This window comes from Anomaloglossus baeobatrachus, chromosome 5 (assembly GCF_048569485.1).
Source record: "Anomaloglossus baeobatrachus isolate aAnoBae1 chromosome 5, aAnoBae1.hap1, whole genome shotgun sequence".
NCBI lineage: Eukaryota > Metazoa > Chordata > Amphibia > Anura > Aromobatidae > Anomaloglossus > Anomaloglossus baeobatrachus.
The window spans coordinates 370,403,447-370,420,220 of record NC_134357.1 but is presented as its reverse complement, the minus strand read 5'-3'; the positions used below and the strand labels follow the sequence as shown (position 1 = coordinate 370,420,220).

The following is a 16,774-nucleotide window of genomic DNA, read 5'->3' as shown; positions in this document are numbered from 1 at the left end:
CAAAGAAATAGCTCAGCATGCTGCATTATTTCTTCCAGTAAAATGATGACTGTTCAAACAAAGCCCAGGTGCTTGGTGCACTACTTGCTTTGCATTTATATCTGCCCTTCTCTGGCTCATGTAACATCAGGAAATTGAGGGCACAGTTAGATAGAAAACAAATAGGTGGGAAAGTGAACTTAACTGCTTACCAAACCTGTCGTTGGTTTTAATGGTCTTTTTGAGCTTACAGACTCCCCTTAAAAAAGCCTTTCCTATACAAAAGGAGATGTAGGTCCCCTATTCTACAGGTACACTGTCCAATGTAGTGACCCGAGTGGATGGTGGGCTCACATAATGTTACCAAAATGTCTAGCTATATACATTAGTAACATGGTGCAAAATTAAGGTTATTTACTTTTGCATTTAAGTCACAGCATATTTGCCCATGTGCATTAATTTTGCTTTATTAGTTGGGTTTAAAAATGTTTGTAATATGGCATAGCCACTGTTAAGTATTGTTAAACATGTTATCCACATCAAAATATATAAAAAACATAAATTTACCTTGGGATGCAGTCAATCAGCAGCCACTGATTGATTGGCTGCATCCTTCAAGATTATGTTATAATTGAAGTCTGCAGCTGATCAGTGGCTGTGTCTGCCGGGAGACAGAGCACTGATATCGGAGGAACTATGCTGGTTAGGGAGGTAACTGTTTTATTATTTCATGATGGGCATATTAGCTGTTAAGAAGGGGCTGTACTGGACAACCTCTTTAACTGGATAAGGCCTGGGTCCTTACATCCCCACCGATTGCTCCAATCAAGTGCTTAAAGCACTTGGTTTATCCACAAGTAGCGTGGCAGCTCTATAGAAAGTCTACTGGTCCGTAAACTCCTCTGCTCAATGAGAAGCTGAGATTTTTTTTCCTCTTGATTTGAGCATTCGGTGTGGGTCACAGGACCACCACTGATTAACACTAATAAACAGGGATTATAACATTAAAAAAATATGTAAAAGTTTAGCTAACCTTATACAGTATTTTCATCATATAGGTACAAAATACTAAGCTACAAAAATACACAAGTACTTTATAAGTGCCTAGAACATGGTGTTTTGGGAATCTTAGTTATATATAGAAGAGAACAAGTTCTGTTTAACCTGAGCTCCTGGCATTCAGCCTTGTTTTATGGTCACCCTCATTCTGTGTGCCCAGTCTGCAGGTCGTCAGCATGTTACTATTTCAGCCTTTCCATACAGAAGTATGCTTGGCGAAACAGAAGTATGCTTGGCGAAACCTTTCTGACCTGACATTATGTTTCTTTTCATCGTCTTCAGGGCATGAAGCCAGACAGTTTCTATAAAGTTAAAGTTCCGGAGCTTAAAGAGATCATCGAGGGCTGTATACGCATGAACAAGAATGAAAGGTAAACTCTCCTCAAAAACATGAGTAACTATACTGACCTGATCAGAGGACAATAGGTGCTCAGACTTAGGGGTGAGGTGTGGAGAGGTAATTAGGGAGTTGTTCTTATGCAATCAAAGGTTCAACTTTGGTGTGAACGTCAACGAATTAGTTTATTTACATTTATTCTCACTTTAAAGCTCTGATGTGGCATCACCTTAACCCACCCCAGATGTCAGTGGAATCTATATACTTGTCTCTTATATAGACGTTATGTTATATATTGTCATACATGAAGTGGGACACTAGAGAACAATTGGATAGTACTAGTGACAAAAATGTGCTAGGCTGATAAAAGTAGCCATGATTAAACTTGGACAAACATGCTAATTTCGTCTACCAACGTAATAGGGTGGTTGCCCTAATTCTACTCCAAGATGTCACAGAAAGAAGGGTTAGACGTGGTGAAATACAAGATGCCTGACTCTTTTTTCAGCAACATCTCGGAAGAGAATTTGGACAACCACTAAATTATGTTGGTTGATGAAATCGGAAGGTTTGTTCCAAGATTATTCCTTTTGTTTCCAATTCTGTTGTTCTTGGTGGAAGTGAGCCAACACCGGAAGAGTCTGACAGCGACTTATACCTCAGACCCAATTCAGAACACATACATGCATGGCTTAGCCAACACTGTATGTGTTTGGGGGAAGTAAGAAGCCTAGCAAGTGTATGTGTATGGCCTGCTAAAGTTTTCAAAAACATAAAGGGAAAGTTTTGCTTTCTATGTCTTATCTATGTATCATGGCTGTGTTGGCTTCCACCATCTATTGACGATATAGACTCGATTAGTTAGTCATTTAGTTAGTGAGTGAGTTAGTTAGCTAGAACAGAAGAATAAGCAATGTGGAGTTTTCTAATTTCTGCTTTTAGTTATATTGTCATTTTACAAGATGTAATCAATAACTGACTTTCAACCTTGACAGATATACCATCCAGGACCTGCTTGAACACTCCTTCTTTCAGGAGGACACTGGAGTCCATGTTGAACTGGCTGAGGAGGATGATGGAGTTAAACCAGCCTTAAAGCTTTGGCTGAGGATGGATGACACCAAAAAACTGCACGGCAAATACAAAGATAACAATGCTATTGAGTTTCTCTTTGACCTGTACAAGGATGTAGCTGAAGAGGTGGCTCAAGAGATGGTAAGAATCTAATAAACCTACATTTTCACGTTGTAAAAGAAATTGAATAGAATGTTTAAACCTATCCCCCTCCAAAATAAATAGTTTGTCACTTTTTAAGTGGCGGTAGGGACAAAGAACATCATCCACCAATGTCGTATAACTTTTGTGTACTAAACTATACTTGTATTTTGTAGTTATCAGTTGCTAAGAGGCCTCACCCTTAGCAGCTGTCAACTCTTCAAACTTCCTATTGTTTGGAAGAATGTTTTCTGATTATGTCATAACTTATTAAAGATAAATCCCAACTGTTACATATATTATTTAAGTGGTATATAGTTCAAGTGAACGGGAGATAAACTGCAGTACTTGGCTGTGGACACTGAACGATGTACAGATCTGTGGTCTTCAGTCACACCAATTGTGTACATTTGGTCACTACCAGCACATTTCAGCTGATCAGTTGAAGTTACAGGTGTTGGACCTCCATATCTCATATTGATGGCCTATCCTATAGATAAGTCATCAATATGTTCTTCCCAGGCAAAACCTTTAAGACCACCATACACATGAAAGAAGCTGATCATCTAATGTGTATGGGGCTCACAACATTTCCCCCACAGATGGATGTTGCGGAATAATAATAATCAGGCTTTTTGAATTTCAATACCGGTTCGTTTTGATCTCATGTATTAAAAACACACGAACAGCTGGAATAAATAAATACGTGTATCGTAGATTTGGGGAGATAACTGTTGGCTAAACGAGTATTCGACCTTAGGTGTAAATGCTCCTTAACACACCTTTTCTTTAAAATTATCTGTATATAGGTGACATGATTTAAGAAAATCTAAAATAATATGAATGGAAAATTTGATGGTTGGAATCAATTAATAGTGGACATATTTCCATGTGTTCCCCAGGTGGTACTTAACTTTGTTTGTGAAGCTGACTACAAAACTGTCGCTAAAGCTATCCGAGACCGGGTATTAGCCATAAAACGGAAGCGAGAGAAGGTGAGACGTGCCCAAGAGGAATTGAAGAAGAAAGAAGAGGAGAAGCAGCAAAGCATTCTCAAGCTTCTTGAGCAGCTGAGAGGTCCTCAAAGCACGACAACTATTACTACTTCCGATGTGACATCTGGTCCTACATCCTTACCAACAACTTCAGACTCTGTTGAGTCAATCAGCAGTGGTACATTCTTGCCTGAACCAGAGGAGCCAGAAGCAGACCAGCATCATCCATTTAACTTCAGACACTCTTGTTACTCTTCTGCTACATGTAAGCTCTATATTTTGGCAGCGTATACTGAGCATATTATTCAAGTAAATGACATGTATTTGCATTTGATTATAGTATGATAGTGTACGCTTGTAGTGGAGAATGTTATTGCTCACTAGTGTAAAATGTTTAAATGATGGAGATTGTAATTAGCTAGTTGGATACAGAAGCCAACATTTGTCATTTATCCCAAATGGAAGTTACAAATGAAATGAGTCTTAGTAGAGTGAGTCAAGTTGGTAAATATGTATAGGTGGTCACTCACATTAGATAGTTGTTGATCCTTGGTTGAGGGAACATACATCTAGAAATGATCCTTCCATCTGGTAAGAAATCCTTCTGCTGATGCAATCATATCCATTTTGTCTTTAATTCGTCTGATCTGACACCCCACTGGTCCTTCTCATCCCTGTTCAACTGTCAGGGGAGAGTTGGCATGCCCAATACAAATTGGATGTATAGTTATTCATGCCAAAATTTAAGGGTTTGGGAGTCTAAATTAAAATGTCTATAGGATTTCTAGATTATACATTGGAGATTGCGGTTTAAATCGTCTATTCACATGACCGTTAGTCTAATATGTATGGACATCTTATGGAGGCAGATCTTATGAAACATTCAGAGGTCGTCAAAAATGTTGTAATCTCTAACACGTAGAAAATATAATGTGTCATGGGAGAAATGTATAGTCTTTAATCCCATCTCCTGTGCTTTCAAGATTAATTAGCTAAGTATTCATGTAAAATTATATCTGTTTTCCAGCGGACTGTGAGACAGATGGGTACCTAAGTTCTTCTGGCTTTATGGATACTGCAGATGGGTCCCAAAGACCTGCAAGCGATGCCTCCCAAGAAGATCCTAATAGCCCACCAGGCACTCAGCCAGAAATATGTTTTCCTGGGGTAAGTAATAGAATAACTTTAGGATTTATAAGCTTTTTTGTAATAAAACATATTTAAAGCGAACCTATCACCAGGATTTTCCTATATAAACTAAAGCCAGTGCTATACTGGCACTATCATGCTGATTCTATACATACCTTTAGTTGTCAGATTTCCTGTATAGTTTTTGAAATACAGGCAAGTAAAGTTACAGAAATGTACAGCTTTTGGATTGACAGCAGCTGACGAATAGCTAATATGTGGTTGGGGTTTTGCTATCTATTCCCACCCCTGTCTGCTGTCTGGCCTCTGCAGATGCTAGACTGTACGGGCTCCTTCCAGGTATAAGTCATTTCTGTCACATGATAGGGGCGTGTTAGAAATGCTGCCCATACAGTCTAGCATCTACAGAGGCTAGGAAGGCAGACAGGGGTTGGAATAGATAGCAAAACCCGACCCACATATTAGCTATTTGGCAGCTGCTACCAATCAAAAAGCTGTACATTTCTGTAAATTTACTTGCCTGTATTTCAGAAACTATACATCCAATCTGACAACTAAAGGTATGTATAAAATCAACTTGATAGTGCCAGTATAGCACTGGATTTAGCTTATATAGGAAAATCCTGGTGATTGGTTCACTTTAATTATGTATACTTTAAATATTGTATATTTTTCTAAATGTTGTGTTGTCTGCCTTTAGAAAATTATTTTATTATGATATTTATTGTCAGTCTTTCACTGTCTTCTTTTCTCAGAGTATTGCTGTAAGTGTTAATTCAGACCTAACTTCTCCTCTTGGACTACCTAGTGATATTTCCTCTCCAGTGGATAGGTGAGTAAAAATTAAAAAAAAAGAAAATTCACTTGAATATGAGGTTGTCTCGAAAGTAATTTACCAGTCAAGATTTTCTCTTGCTTGCATGGGGTGTCCTAAACTATCTTCCAACTTGCTATGATCTTTGGTAATGAGAAATGTCTCTCTTCCACTTCCTTAATATCATACCATACAACATGTTAAAATATCTTTCCAGCTATGCATCCGACGTGGCCTCAGGGCAAAGTGATGGCTGTGAAGGCCTCTCTCCTGTAGAAAGGAGTGTCAAGTCCCCTGTGAAGAGGACACCTGCTAAACTACTGCGACGTAAAGCAAGGTCAAGACTGCGTATAATCAATGTAAGCATTCACCTAAAGGCTAACTGAAGCTCACTGTGTATTTGTAAGACAGACAAGTATTTCAAGGGATTTATAAAATTAGTGCAAGCCGTATTTTTGAAGTGAAAAACCTTGAAAGCATTTCATTTCAATGCTTTACGCCTAAAGCCTAAAGGACTCCTCACAAGGTATAGCTGTTAAGAACAATCTGACTTTCCCTACGAGATACAGTAGCCTCAAGTTTTTACCATGATGCGTGGTCAACCATAGTTGAAGATCGATATATAATGCATAAGAATGGCACTAGTATCTCTATTAATCCACCTTTTTCATGGCAAAAATAATTTAAGGAAAGCTATTACTATATAAGATTATCTCATTTAGTTACAATTGTGTAGTATACCAAACTGGAAAACTCAAGTTGCATGAATAAGAATGCTTGATGTGCAGATGACCATATTTTTCAGTCCGACTGCTATCCCACAAAAATCAGATCACACTCGGACCAATGTTATTCAATAAGGCAGTGCACGTCCGATATTTTGATCAGACTCACAGCATGCAAGATTTGCCTCCAAAAATTGGATGGCATCTGGCCATTCAAGTCCATGGGTCCATAGAAAAAAATCGAGCACACTTGGATGACATCTGAGTGTGGCATGATTTTCATGGACTGACAAAAAAAGAGAAGGTGGAGAAAGTTGTTTTTTATTCTTCTCCACACACGAGAAAAATGGATCCCACAATGATCAAACACTGATCAAACACAGATCTGAATCAGATTAGCACCATTAGCCAGTTTTTCTCAGATGGAGAAAATATGGTGGTGTACTAAGCAGAATCAGTATTCAATATTATCCTGTTCGCAATCAATTTCTTCTTCTCTTTTTGTGCAGATCTCCGATAAAAGTGATCGTGTTGTAGAGTGTCAGCTGCAGACCTATAATGGTAAAATGGTCACTTTCAAGTTTGACCTAGATGGGGATAACCCAGAGGACATTGCAGCAGTTATGGTAAGTAACAAAGCATGTGGTCAACCCCAAGACTATATTCTCAAGCAGAGTTTACCCTTTTTGTTTCTGCAGCCGAAGCGTTTTCTTGGCAGTATAAAGGGTGCATTCAAAGCGCACATTTTGCTGCATTTTTTTTTACATTTTTTGTTACTGATTATTGTTGTGCTTTGTCTACAGTAAATGTTGCAAAATTGACCAAAATGTTTGTTGTGTTTCTTGCAGCATTTTTTGACTATCTCATTACTTTCTACGTGTGAAAAAAAAACTGCAAAAAAGCTGAAAGATTTGACATGTGTTTTTTGCTGCATCTTTGCCATTTTTTGGTGTGGATTATTTTTGTGCTTTGTATAAAGTACATGTTGCAAAATTACCAGAAAAAAAGCTGCAAAAACGTTTCTTGTGGTTTTTGCTGCATTTTTTCACTGTCTCTACTTTCTGTGAGTCATAAAAAGACTACAAAAACACTGAAAGAATTGACATACTGTACTGCAGATTTAAAAAAATGATGCAGTTTTTCAATTCAATCAGGGGGGAAAAAAAGCAATTGTGTACATGAGATTTCTGAAATCACTAGCTTTTACTGGTCTTGTAAAAAGCAGTTTTTAATTTTGCATAAAAAAGCTGCAAAAAAAACCAAAACAAAATGCTGGATGTGAACATAGCCAAGTACAAAAAATATTATAGTGCAGGAGTTTACATATTTTTTCTAAATCACTACTTGTACCAATATTCTTAACATAATATATATATATATATATATATATATATATATATATATATATATATATATATATATATATATACTATAATATACTTAATGTACTTAGTATCCTTATTCTTAATATTCTTTTTTTTTTTAATTCTTTATTTTAAAGACAGACTTATAACATGAAAGGATACTTCTTGCTCCCCACGGAGCTGCATAAACTATAATTCTTAATATTCTTACCAATAACTGAGTTGGACACGTAGAGTTCAATGTTTTTCCGAATAGGGTTCTTCATCCAAGTAAGGGCTCATGCGCATGTAACTGCTGAATATTCTGCAGCGATTTGACCACATGTGCACGTCAAATCGCTGCAGAAACACTGCATAATGGATGCAGTTTTTATGTACAAAAGAAGCCGATTGCATGCGCTATGGCTGCTGCCCCCACCATAGACAGAGTGGTAGCTGCATCCAAAGCGCACGGAATAATTGACATGCTCATTTTATGAACGCACAGATTTGGGTCAAAATTTTAGCACCCAAATCGCTGCATTCATAAAAGCAATGTGCGCACGTCTCATGCACAATCTTCATAGATTGTGCAGGGGATGCAGGACGCATGTATTTACGCTGCAGTGCAATACGCAGCGTAAATGCATGCAATGACGCAATGTGCGCATGAACCCTAAGGATTAATAAATGGTCGGCAAATCTCAGTAACCAGATAGTGATGAATCATTGTGATCTCTGCTTTGTATGTATTGCCTATAAACACTTGTTGAATCTAATAGGTACTGTGAACTTAATAGAGAATTTAGAAACTTTATAAATAAGGATTGCCTTCTCTGTAGATTTACGGTATAACCTTTCTTAAAAGCAGGCAGCATAGACCCCAGAAGGGTTGGCTTCTTTATCAACATGAAAGGCAAAAATCCAATTTTGAAAAAAAATTCTAAAAAACATTTTAAATTTAAAAAAATTCCTTCTGACAATCAGTCCATCTTTATTTTACCCCACAAATGAAATAGCAGAATTGCCTCTTTAAGAAAAACAGACCTAGATGTCATCATGCAGCCTTGCCTTGTTTTATGGTAGCAGAAGAGCTACCTGAATATACAAACCCTGGATAAAAATATTTTTTTAAGCTATGGCCATAGAAGACCAAGCTTGTTGTTAGTATCTTGCAGCTGAAGATTTCGGCAGCTTGTACGCACTAGTGAAATAAATAGTTTTCAAGTACCGGCATATCTTGTTTGTCTCGATTACACTCTTAGGGTAAATGTCAGCCTTTGCTCCTAAATGATCTCTATGGCATGTTCCAAAACTGCAGCTATGCAGCTACACTGGAAGTAATCTGACAACACTTTCTAAACACATTCTTACAATAATACATGGGTTGAATAGTGACACCCTTATGTATAGCCCTAATGTTTAGACAATGTTTTACTATCACACTCCAGATGCTGATTTACAGAAATAATTAAAACTGCTGTATGATACTTTTTGCAAAACTGTTGAGACACTACACAAAAAGAGAGAGGCCAAGATCCGGCTCACCTACCACACTCTCTCACATACATGATAGCAGTACCATCTCTGCGTGTGTCTCTGCCTCTATCTCTCGCCCTCTTCTCTCTATAGACTTCTATGGCAGTAACTATAACTGGCCCTTTTAGTAAAGCTTATAATTCATGTTCATTTCTGCCTTTCTGAAGATGGATTTACCAGTGCTTTTAGTTTGTGTGATCAGTGCAGGGGGAAGAGGTTAAGACCAGAGAACTCAGATAGGTGGAGACAGAGGCATTTTTGGGATTTATGGTAGACTGTTATTTTTGTGCAATGATTTATGTAAAGATGCTTAAAATTGGAGGCACACTTTAAGCCAACAATGCCAGATAAGTTGAAATACAAGACAATTTTGCACTACAATAGTATTGAACCCTGTAAAATGGCTGTCTATAGATAGAAGTTCTCTACTTACAAAAATAAGAGAAGTTTTACAACTTAAAGGGGTTATCTAAAGCTATTTCTTTTACTTTGTGCCTAAGAAAAAAGCAACAAAAAGAGGAATATAATTTAGTAGGCCTTGTAATCTGGGGTCTTCGTTCCTATGTAGTGAACTTATATAGTGCTGGGCAGCCCGCCTAGTCTAATAGTATGGGCGTAACTAATAGGCTTCTAGCCAGACACTGTGCACCTACATGTGTGATTGGCGCCCTATACAAGCCATTTATGTGCAATTTTATCATCCAGCAATCACCACCTCCATGTATTGGTTGTTTGTGAGTGGTTGCTTCATTAGTGTTTTGCACTTGTGATGCCTCCATATTTATTGGGGGCTTTGCTGTATCCCATCAGTGCATTAAATCCTTTGGGCTAGGCACATTAAAAGTGCTGCCCTCCTGTTGCTGTAAGTGTATGCGCCTAAGAACTAACAGGCAAGTAGTTCCTAATTATCAGCTTGTTCTTCCCGGCGCCGATCTTTGCCGGCACAGAGTGGTCACAGGCCACTCCTGCCAATAATTCAACGACTTCTGCTGAATTCTCATCAACAGATCAGCGGCTTCTCTTTCTCTCAGGTCTGTTGATGGCCCATGACTGCCGACATTATGTGGATTGACAGCCAGCTCCCTGCAGGGAGAATGCTCTCAAGCAGCATGACATCAGCAGTCACACTCCATCTACAAAGCAGCCCGGAAGAGAAAGAGCTACTCTGTTGACATAGTGCAGCTGAATCGCGGGAAGTGATCAGTGATCAGTGGTCAGTGACTGCTCTGAGTCGGCGCTGGATAGAACAGGCTGATAGTTAGTAATTACTTGCCTGTTAATATTTAGGCCTGTACTTAAAAAAATAAAATAGTCCTGGATAACAACTTTAAATTATTGCTCTAATAGGTTTAATATTGTACATACAACAATAGGTGTATTTAAGACCAGTTATAAGCTTTTGCTTTTTCAGCAGAGATCCATTTAAACGTTTATAGTGTACAAAGAGCTAAAGTAAAAACATAGAGTTAAGTTTCTTTGTGTTCTTTTATTCTTCTCCAGGTAAACAATGAGTTTATTATGCAGTCGGAAAGAGAGAGCTTCACCAATAGGATTAAGGACATCATCCACCGTGTGGAAACTCTTCTGAAAAAAGAGGCTAATGGAGACCGAGAAGATGACATTGATAAGCTTACAACTAGTCCATGCACTGCCTCTCTGCCTAATTTGCAGGTATAGTTGACTCCATGTAATTAGTTATCAATCATTTTAAAAATAATTAATTTTCTCAAACCTATAAGATGATATAACCATAATAACTAAAATCAATTAGATAGATTCAACTGAAATCAAAAGCAATATATTAACTGGTGTAAAGAGTATGATGGTCGTTAGTTATACAAGGACCGAAAGTGACAAATGTGGAAAAAATTGCCAATATGTCATCTCAATATTTTCCCACAGGCTGATCTTCAACTTCAAGAGTTGTCACGATCCTTTTCTTCTTCTTCGCTCAGTGGTAAGTACCTGAAATAATAGTATTCTTACAGGTATGAGTGACTTCCTTTATTTTCTGTCACCAAGATTTAAGTTTAAGAATTACAAATAATGTCTCCAATACATAAAGCTTTACTTTTTTTTCTAGATTTAGTATGTACAAGTCCCAGCAAAGGAATTGGTTCCCCTGGCCAGGTCTACCAGAGCAGTCCTGTTCTAGACAATGATGTGTTTGGTCCAGCTGGACCTCTTACGGGCGCACCAGATCTTAGAACGAAATCTCTTCCTCCTACTATGACCATAGGTAATTCCTTAATTGCAGTTAAATAATGGAAATCACTTATATCTACTCCTTGTACAACAATTTAATAATGTTATAGTTACATAGGCTTAAAAAAAGACCTAGGTCCATTAAATTTAACCGTCCTCCACCTATTAGATCTTTTGTGTGTACTGAGGAAATCATCCAGCCCTTTTTAAAAAGCTGTTATAGCATCTGCCATTATTACCTCTTGTGGTAGGGCATTCCACAGTCTGACTGCTATAACTGTAAAAAACTCTTTCCGATTAAGCTGCCGGAATTGTCTTTCTTCCACTCGTAATGAGTGCTCCCTGGTCCTTAGTATGGTCTTTGGAAGGAATAAGTCATGTGCCAGTCCTTTATATTGACCACACATGTATTTATACATATAAATGAGATCTCCTCTTAAGCTGGGTTCACACAAAGCGACAGCGACAACGACGTCGCTGTTACGTCACCATTTTCGGTGACGTAACAGCGACCTTGTAAGTCGCTGTTATGATCGCTGCTTAGCTGTCAAACACAGCAGAAGAAGCGATCATAACGTCGCTGTGCTACATGTGCAGAGAGCAGGGAGCCGCGCTTAGCGCTGGCTCCTTGCTCTCCTAGCTACAGTACACATCAGGTTAATTAACCCGATGTGTGCTGCAGCTACATGTCACAGTGCAGAGAGCAGGGAGCCGCGCGCACTGCTTAGCGCTGGCTCCTTGCTCTCCTTGCTACAGTATACATCGGGATAATTACCCGATGCGTACTGCAGCCACATGTGCACAGAGCAGGAGCCGGCACTGGCAGCAAGAGCGGAGGCTGGTAACGAAGGTAAATATCGGGTAACCAGGGAAAGGTCTTCCCTTGGTTACCCGATGTTTACGCTGGTTACAGCTTATCGCAGCTGCCAGTGCAGCTCCTGCTCGCTTCATTTCGTCGCTCTCTCGCTGTCACACACAGTGATGTGTGTGTCACAGAGGGAGAGTGACGACCAAAAAATGAAGCTGGACATTCAGCAACGACCGGCGACCTCACAGCAGGGGCCAGGTCGTTGCTGGATGTCACACACAGCGACAGCGATGGGACGTCGCTGCAACGTCACAGAAAATGGTGACGTAGCAGCGACGTCGTTGTCGTTGTCGCTGTGTGTGACACCAGCTTTAGACGTTTTTTTTCTCAGCTAAACAAGCCCAACTTTTCCAACCTCTCATCATATGGGAGGCCTTCCATTCCTTGCAATAATCTAGCTTCCTGCTTTTGAACTGACTCTAACGTCTGAATATCCTTTTTAAAATGTAGAGCCCAAAACTGGATCCCATATTCCAGATGTGGCCTTACAATTGATTTATAGAGGGGTAACAATACATTGGGATCACAGGATCTAATCTCTCTTTTCATACACCCTAGAATCTTGTTTGCTTTTGCAGCTGCTGCTTGACATTGAGTGCTGCTGCTCAACTTACTTGTAACCAGAATCCCCAAGTCCCTCTCCTGTTCTGTAGTCCCGAGTTTACTTCTATTTAATGTATATGCAGCAATAGGATTACTCCATCTTAGGTGCATTACTGTACATTTATCGATATTAAATCTCATTTGCCAAGTGTCTGCCCATTCTGACATCTTATCCAGATCATTTTGTTATATTGTACTATCAAGGTCAGGTTTTAATATCCTTCATAGTTTGGTATCATCAGCAAAGACTGACACTTTACTCTCAATCACAACCACAAATCATTAATAGTAGATTAAAAACAATCGGTCCCTGCGGCACCCCACTGCTCACTATATCCAATTTAGAGAATGTACCATTTATGACAACTCTTTGTTTCCTATCTTTTAGCCAATTCCTTACCCATCTGCCTATAGTTTCCCCTTCTCCTTGCTTCTGGATCTTGATTATAAAGCTTTTATTTGGTACAGTATTATGTGCCATTTCAAAGTCCAAATAAATCATATCAGCTGCATTACTAATATTCAGATTTGCACTTACCTCTTCAGAGAAACACAATATGTTGGTCATGAATCCATGCTGGATATCAGTTATTATATTATTTTCTGCAATATATTTTTGCATGTCATCTCTTAAAATGCCCTCAAAAACTTTGCATGCTACTGATGTCAGACTTACCAGATGGTAGTTGCCTGGACATACCTTCTTACCTTTCTTAAATATCCAGCACCACATCAGCCATCCTCAAATCCTGTGGAACCAACCCTGTCACAAGAGTTTAAGAAGATCAGATACAGCAGTCTATCAACTACTGAGCTCAATTCCCTCATTATCCGTGAATGAATGCCATCTGGCCCCGGGGGATTTGTCAATGTTTAATTTGCTCAAACGCAGGTGTACTTCTTTACTTTGTTTGTTAAATTAGTTTTATTGAGGGGGGAACTTTGATTTTTGCCTTGTTGAATGATAGCTGGAGCAGTCAGTTTTTTGGTAAACATGGATGAAAAGTGCCTGTTTAAAATCTCAGCTTTTTCTTTGTCGTCTATAATTATCCTGTTATTATCTCTTATCTTTTCTTTTTGGCATTGATGTATTTATTTATTTTTGGGGGGTTTATTTTAAGGTTGGTGGCAATTTGTGTTTCAGTAGCTATCTTGCTAGCTTGATTTCTTTTTTACATTTCCTATTGAGATTTTTATACTCCTGAAATGCTGTTTGTGTATTCTCGGCCTTCAAGATTTTTAATGCTCTTTGTTTTTGCCTTATTATACTTTGTACTGTCATATATATCCATAGTGGTTTCTTAGTGGTTATTTCTGGATATTTTATTATCAGAAGGTATACGTTTTTTACAGGATTCTAGTAGTATATCCTTAAACATGCCCCAGTTATGCTCTGTATCCCCAGTTACCATGACACAGTCCCAGTGTGTACAATTAAGCGTTCCTAAAGTTCATGGTTTTTGCATTTTACCTTTGAAATTTTCTATAGAATGTTATTTTGAAACTTACCATATTATGGTCACTGAACATCCTCAGTCTTGTGAGAGTTCACAGTACTTTTCCTTAATATGTATGGTGGCCTATAACTACCAGTGTGTCTCTTCTGTATATACTTTAGTTGTGGTGCACCATTTATTAGATATTTTCCCTTTTTTTACTTATGTTGCCAAATACACTATATAGACTTATAGGCTAAAGTATTGAGACATCTACATGTTACACCTATAGAAGCTTTTATTATATCCTTTTACAAATTCATAGACATAAATATGAATTTAATTCTCCCTTTGCATCTATAAGAGATTACATTCTTCTGGGAAGGCTTTCTTCAAGATATTGGAGGGTTACTGTGGGAATTTTTGCCCATTCATATAAAAGATCATTTGTGAGGTCAGACACTGATTTTGGGTGAGAGGACCGGGCTCACAATCTCCGTTCTTTTTTATGTCAAAGGTGTTTGGCGGAGTTGAGGTCAGGACTATGTGCAGGCAGTCATGTTCTTTCACATCAAACTGATCCAAACATGTCTTAATGGACCTTGCTTTACGCAATTGGGCACAGTCATTCTAGGACAGAAAAGGGCATTCCCAAAATTGTTACTACAATGGGTTATTGTTATGTACTGTAATCTCAATTTCATTCTTCCAAGATCTTTCACATCTGGATTACACAAATCTTACATTTTTATGCATTTCAAAATATACGTATCTGTTAATTGATATTTTACCTTAAGGCAGAAGCAGCGAGAAGTGGAATTGCTGATCTTGTAGAGGAAGATTCTTGGTTCAATGGGGGCAATTACTTCCTATCCATTCATGGATTATGCATGAAATTATACAATTTATATCCTAGGTTGAAGATCTTTTGGTTGAAACTGGAAAGTCACAAAATGTTATTTTAATATCTGTTGATTCCAGAAGTTACTGTGTACATTAGCTTTGCCAATTCAAGTTCCTTAAAAATGTATTTACAATGCCTGTCTGTTTACTTTTCAGGTTCTCCAATGTCGGCTAGCAGAACCTGGCCTTCTTTTGAAACAACATCCAGTCCTGCTGTACCTTTCTCTACCAGCTATTCCATGCCATCTTCCCACACTTTTCCACCAGCAACTTATAGCACCATGCATAGTGGTAACTACTTTTCAACTGTACCCCAACACTTGATGCCTTCATCTTCAGCAGAACATATGAGCTCCCAAAATCCCTTATTTCCTAACATGATGAATTCTTCTGTCAATCATGGAAATGCCTTGCAACACATGCTGAATAGTGGTATTGTGCCACAGACTATGACTAATGCTTTAGCATCTAATGTTCCACCAGCCACCCAGTGGTCTGCAACAGCACCTATGTTTTCCTTAGCCAATGTCTTATCTCTGGCTATGAGTATGGCTCAAACCTTGTTACCAGTAGCATCAACTGCTACAACACAACCTCAAGGGATGCCTCCTGCCTTTCCTCAGCCAATGTCCGGACATCTCCACACTCCTCTGATGTATCCCTCAAGTTACTCTCAACCTCAAAGTCCAGTCAAAGATTTTCGTGGTCAGTGCCCTTATGTATACCCTGGTTCCCCTCATACCAGTGGGATGTATATTCAAAATATGCCAGGCCAAACTTTTTCTAATGTGGGTGGCAATTTCTCACAGCCCTTTGCACCCCAAGATTATGTGCCACACAGTGGAATGTTTCCTCAGCAAGTGCCATCTACAAGCATGCCAGGATACCTACAACAACCAACCCAGCAGCAGGAAGTGCCACCTTCTCCTGGGATTGTCAAAGACTTGCCTGAGCTCCAGCCAGGGTTAGGGGGCTTCAACGAGGTGTCTTCTTCTCCTACTGGAAATCAGGTTTCAGAAGCTACTGGATGTGTGGTGGGACAGACCATGAACAAACCTGTAAGCATTAGCTTTTAATGTGTGAGGTGATGTAAATTGTCTTGTTGGGACGTGGTTCATTCAACAGCTTTATTAAAGGGATAAATTCCTGCTAGATTCTCTAAATAAACCAAAGAGAACTGATGATTATGGTGCTCCAACCATGAGTTTACTGTAAGTACTGTTGTGAGCTAATCACGGCCAAACAAAAAATTAAAAAATGTCCCGACAGCAGGGAATGTGATAACATAAAATACAGTGTAAAGGGAAAATCACTCTCTGCTCCAGTACTGCCACGCCGGTGTTTCTACTTGCATTTGGGATGATACTTTGACATCTTGTATACCGCCACTGCAACCAATGCCTGAACCAGGTTGTCATTACTAAACCGAGGTTTACGCTAGTGATTGGCTGCAGTGGTCATATGATGGTGGTCAAAACATAGTGATAGCAGTGCAGCTAATTAAAACTGACTGTGGCAATGGAGTGACAAGAAGTTTTCTGTTTGCACATATCCCCTGCTTTCTGGCCATTTAAAAAATTCTGAGTGAACCCTTTAATCAAAAA

General features: G+C 38.8%; 1 protein-coding gene across 2 annotated transcripts in view; it reads left to right on the top strand.

Moving 5' to 3' along the window:
- Positions 1-16,774, top strand: part of WNK4 (WNK lysine deficient protein kinase 4) — a 213,520-nt gene that overhangs the window by 161,334 nt on the left and 35,412 nt on the right. The window contains exons 5-15 of one of the 2 annotated variants that reach the window (XM_075349983.1): positions 1,321-1,409; positions 2,371-2,590; positions 3,493-3,850; positions 4,613-4,752; positions 5,490-5,566; positions 5,766-5,907; positions 6,783-6,899; positions 10,656-10,826; positions 11,058-11,112; positions 11,239-11,394; positions 15,327-16,228. In XM_075349983.1, the coding sequence (XP_075206098.1) occupies positions 1,321-1,409; positions 2,371-2,590; positions 3,493-3,850; positions 4,613-4,752; positions 5,490-5,566; positions 5,766-5,907; positions 6,783-6,899; positions 10,656-10,826; positions 11,058-11,112; positions 11,239-11,394; positions 15,327-16,228 (2,427 nt within the window). The remainder of the gene's footprint in view (positions 1-1,320; positions 1,410-2,370; positions 2,591-3,492; positions 3,851-4,612; positions 4,753-5,489; positions 5,567-5,765; positions 5,908-6,782; positions 6,900-10,655; positions 10,827-11,057; positions 11,113-11,238; positions 11,395-15,326; positions 16,229-16,774) is intronic. The other variant, XM_075349984.1, reaches the window with a different exon arrangement.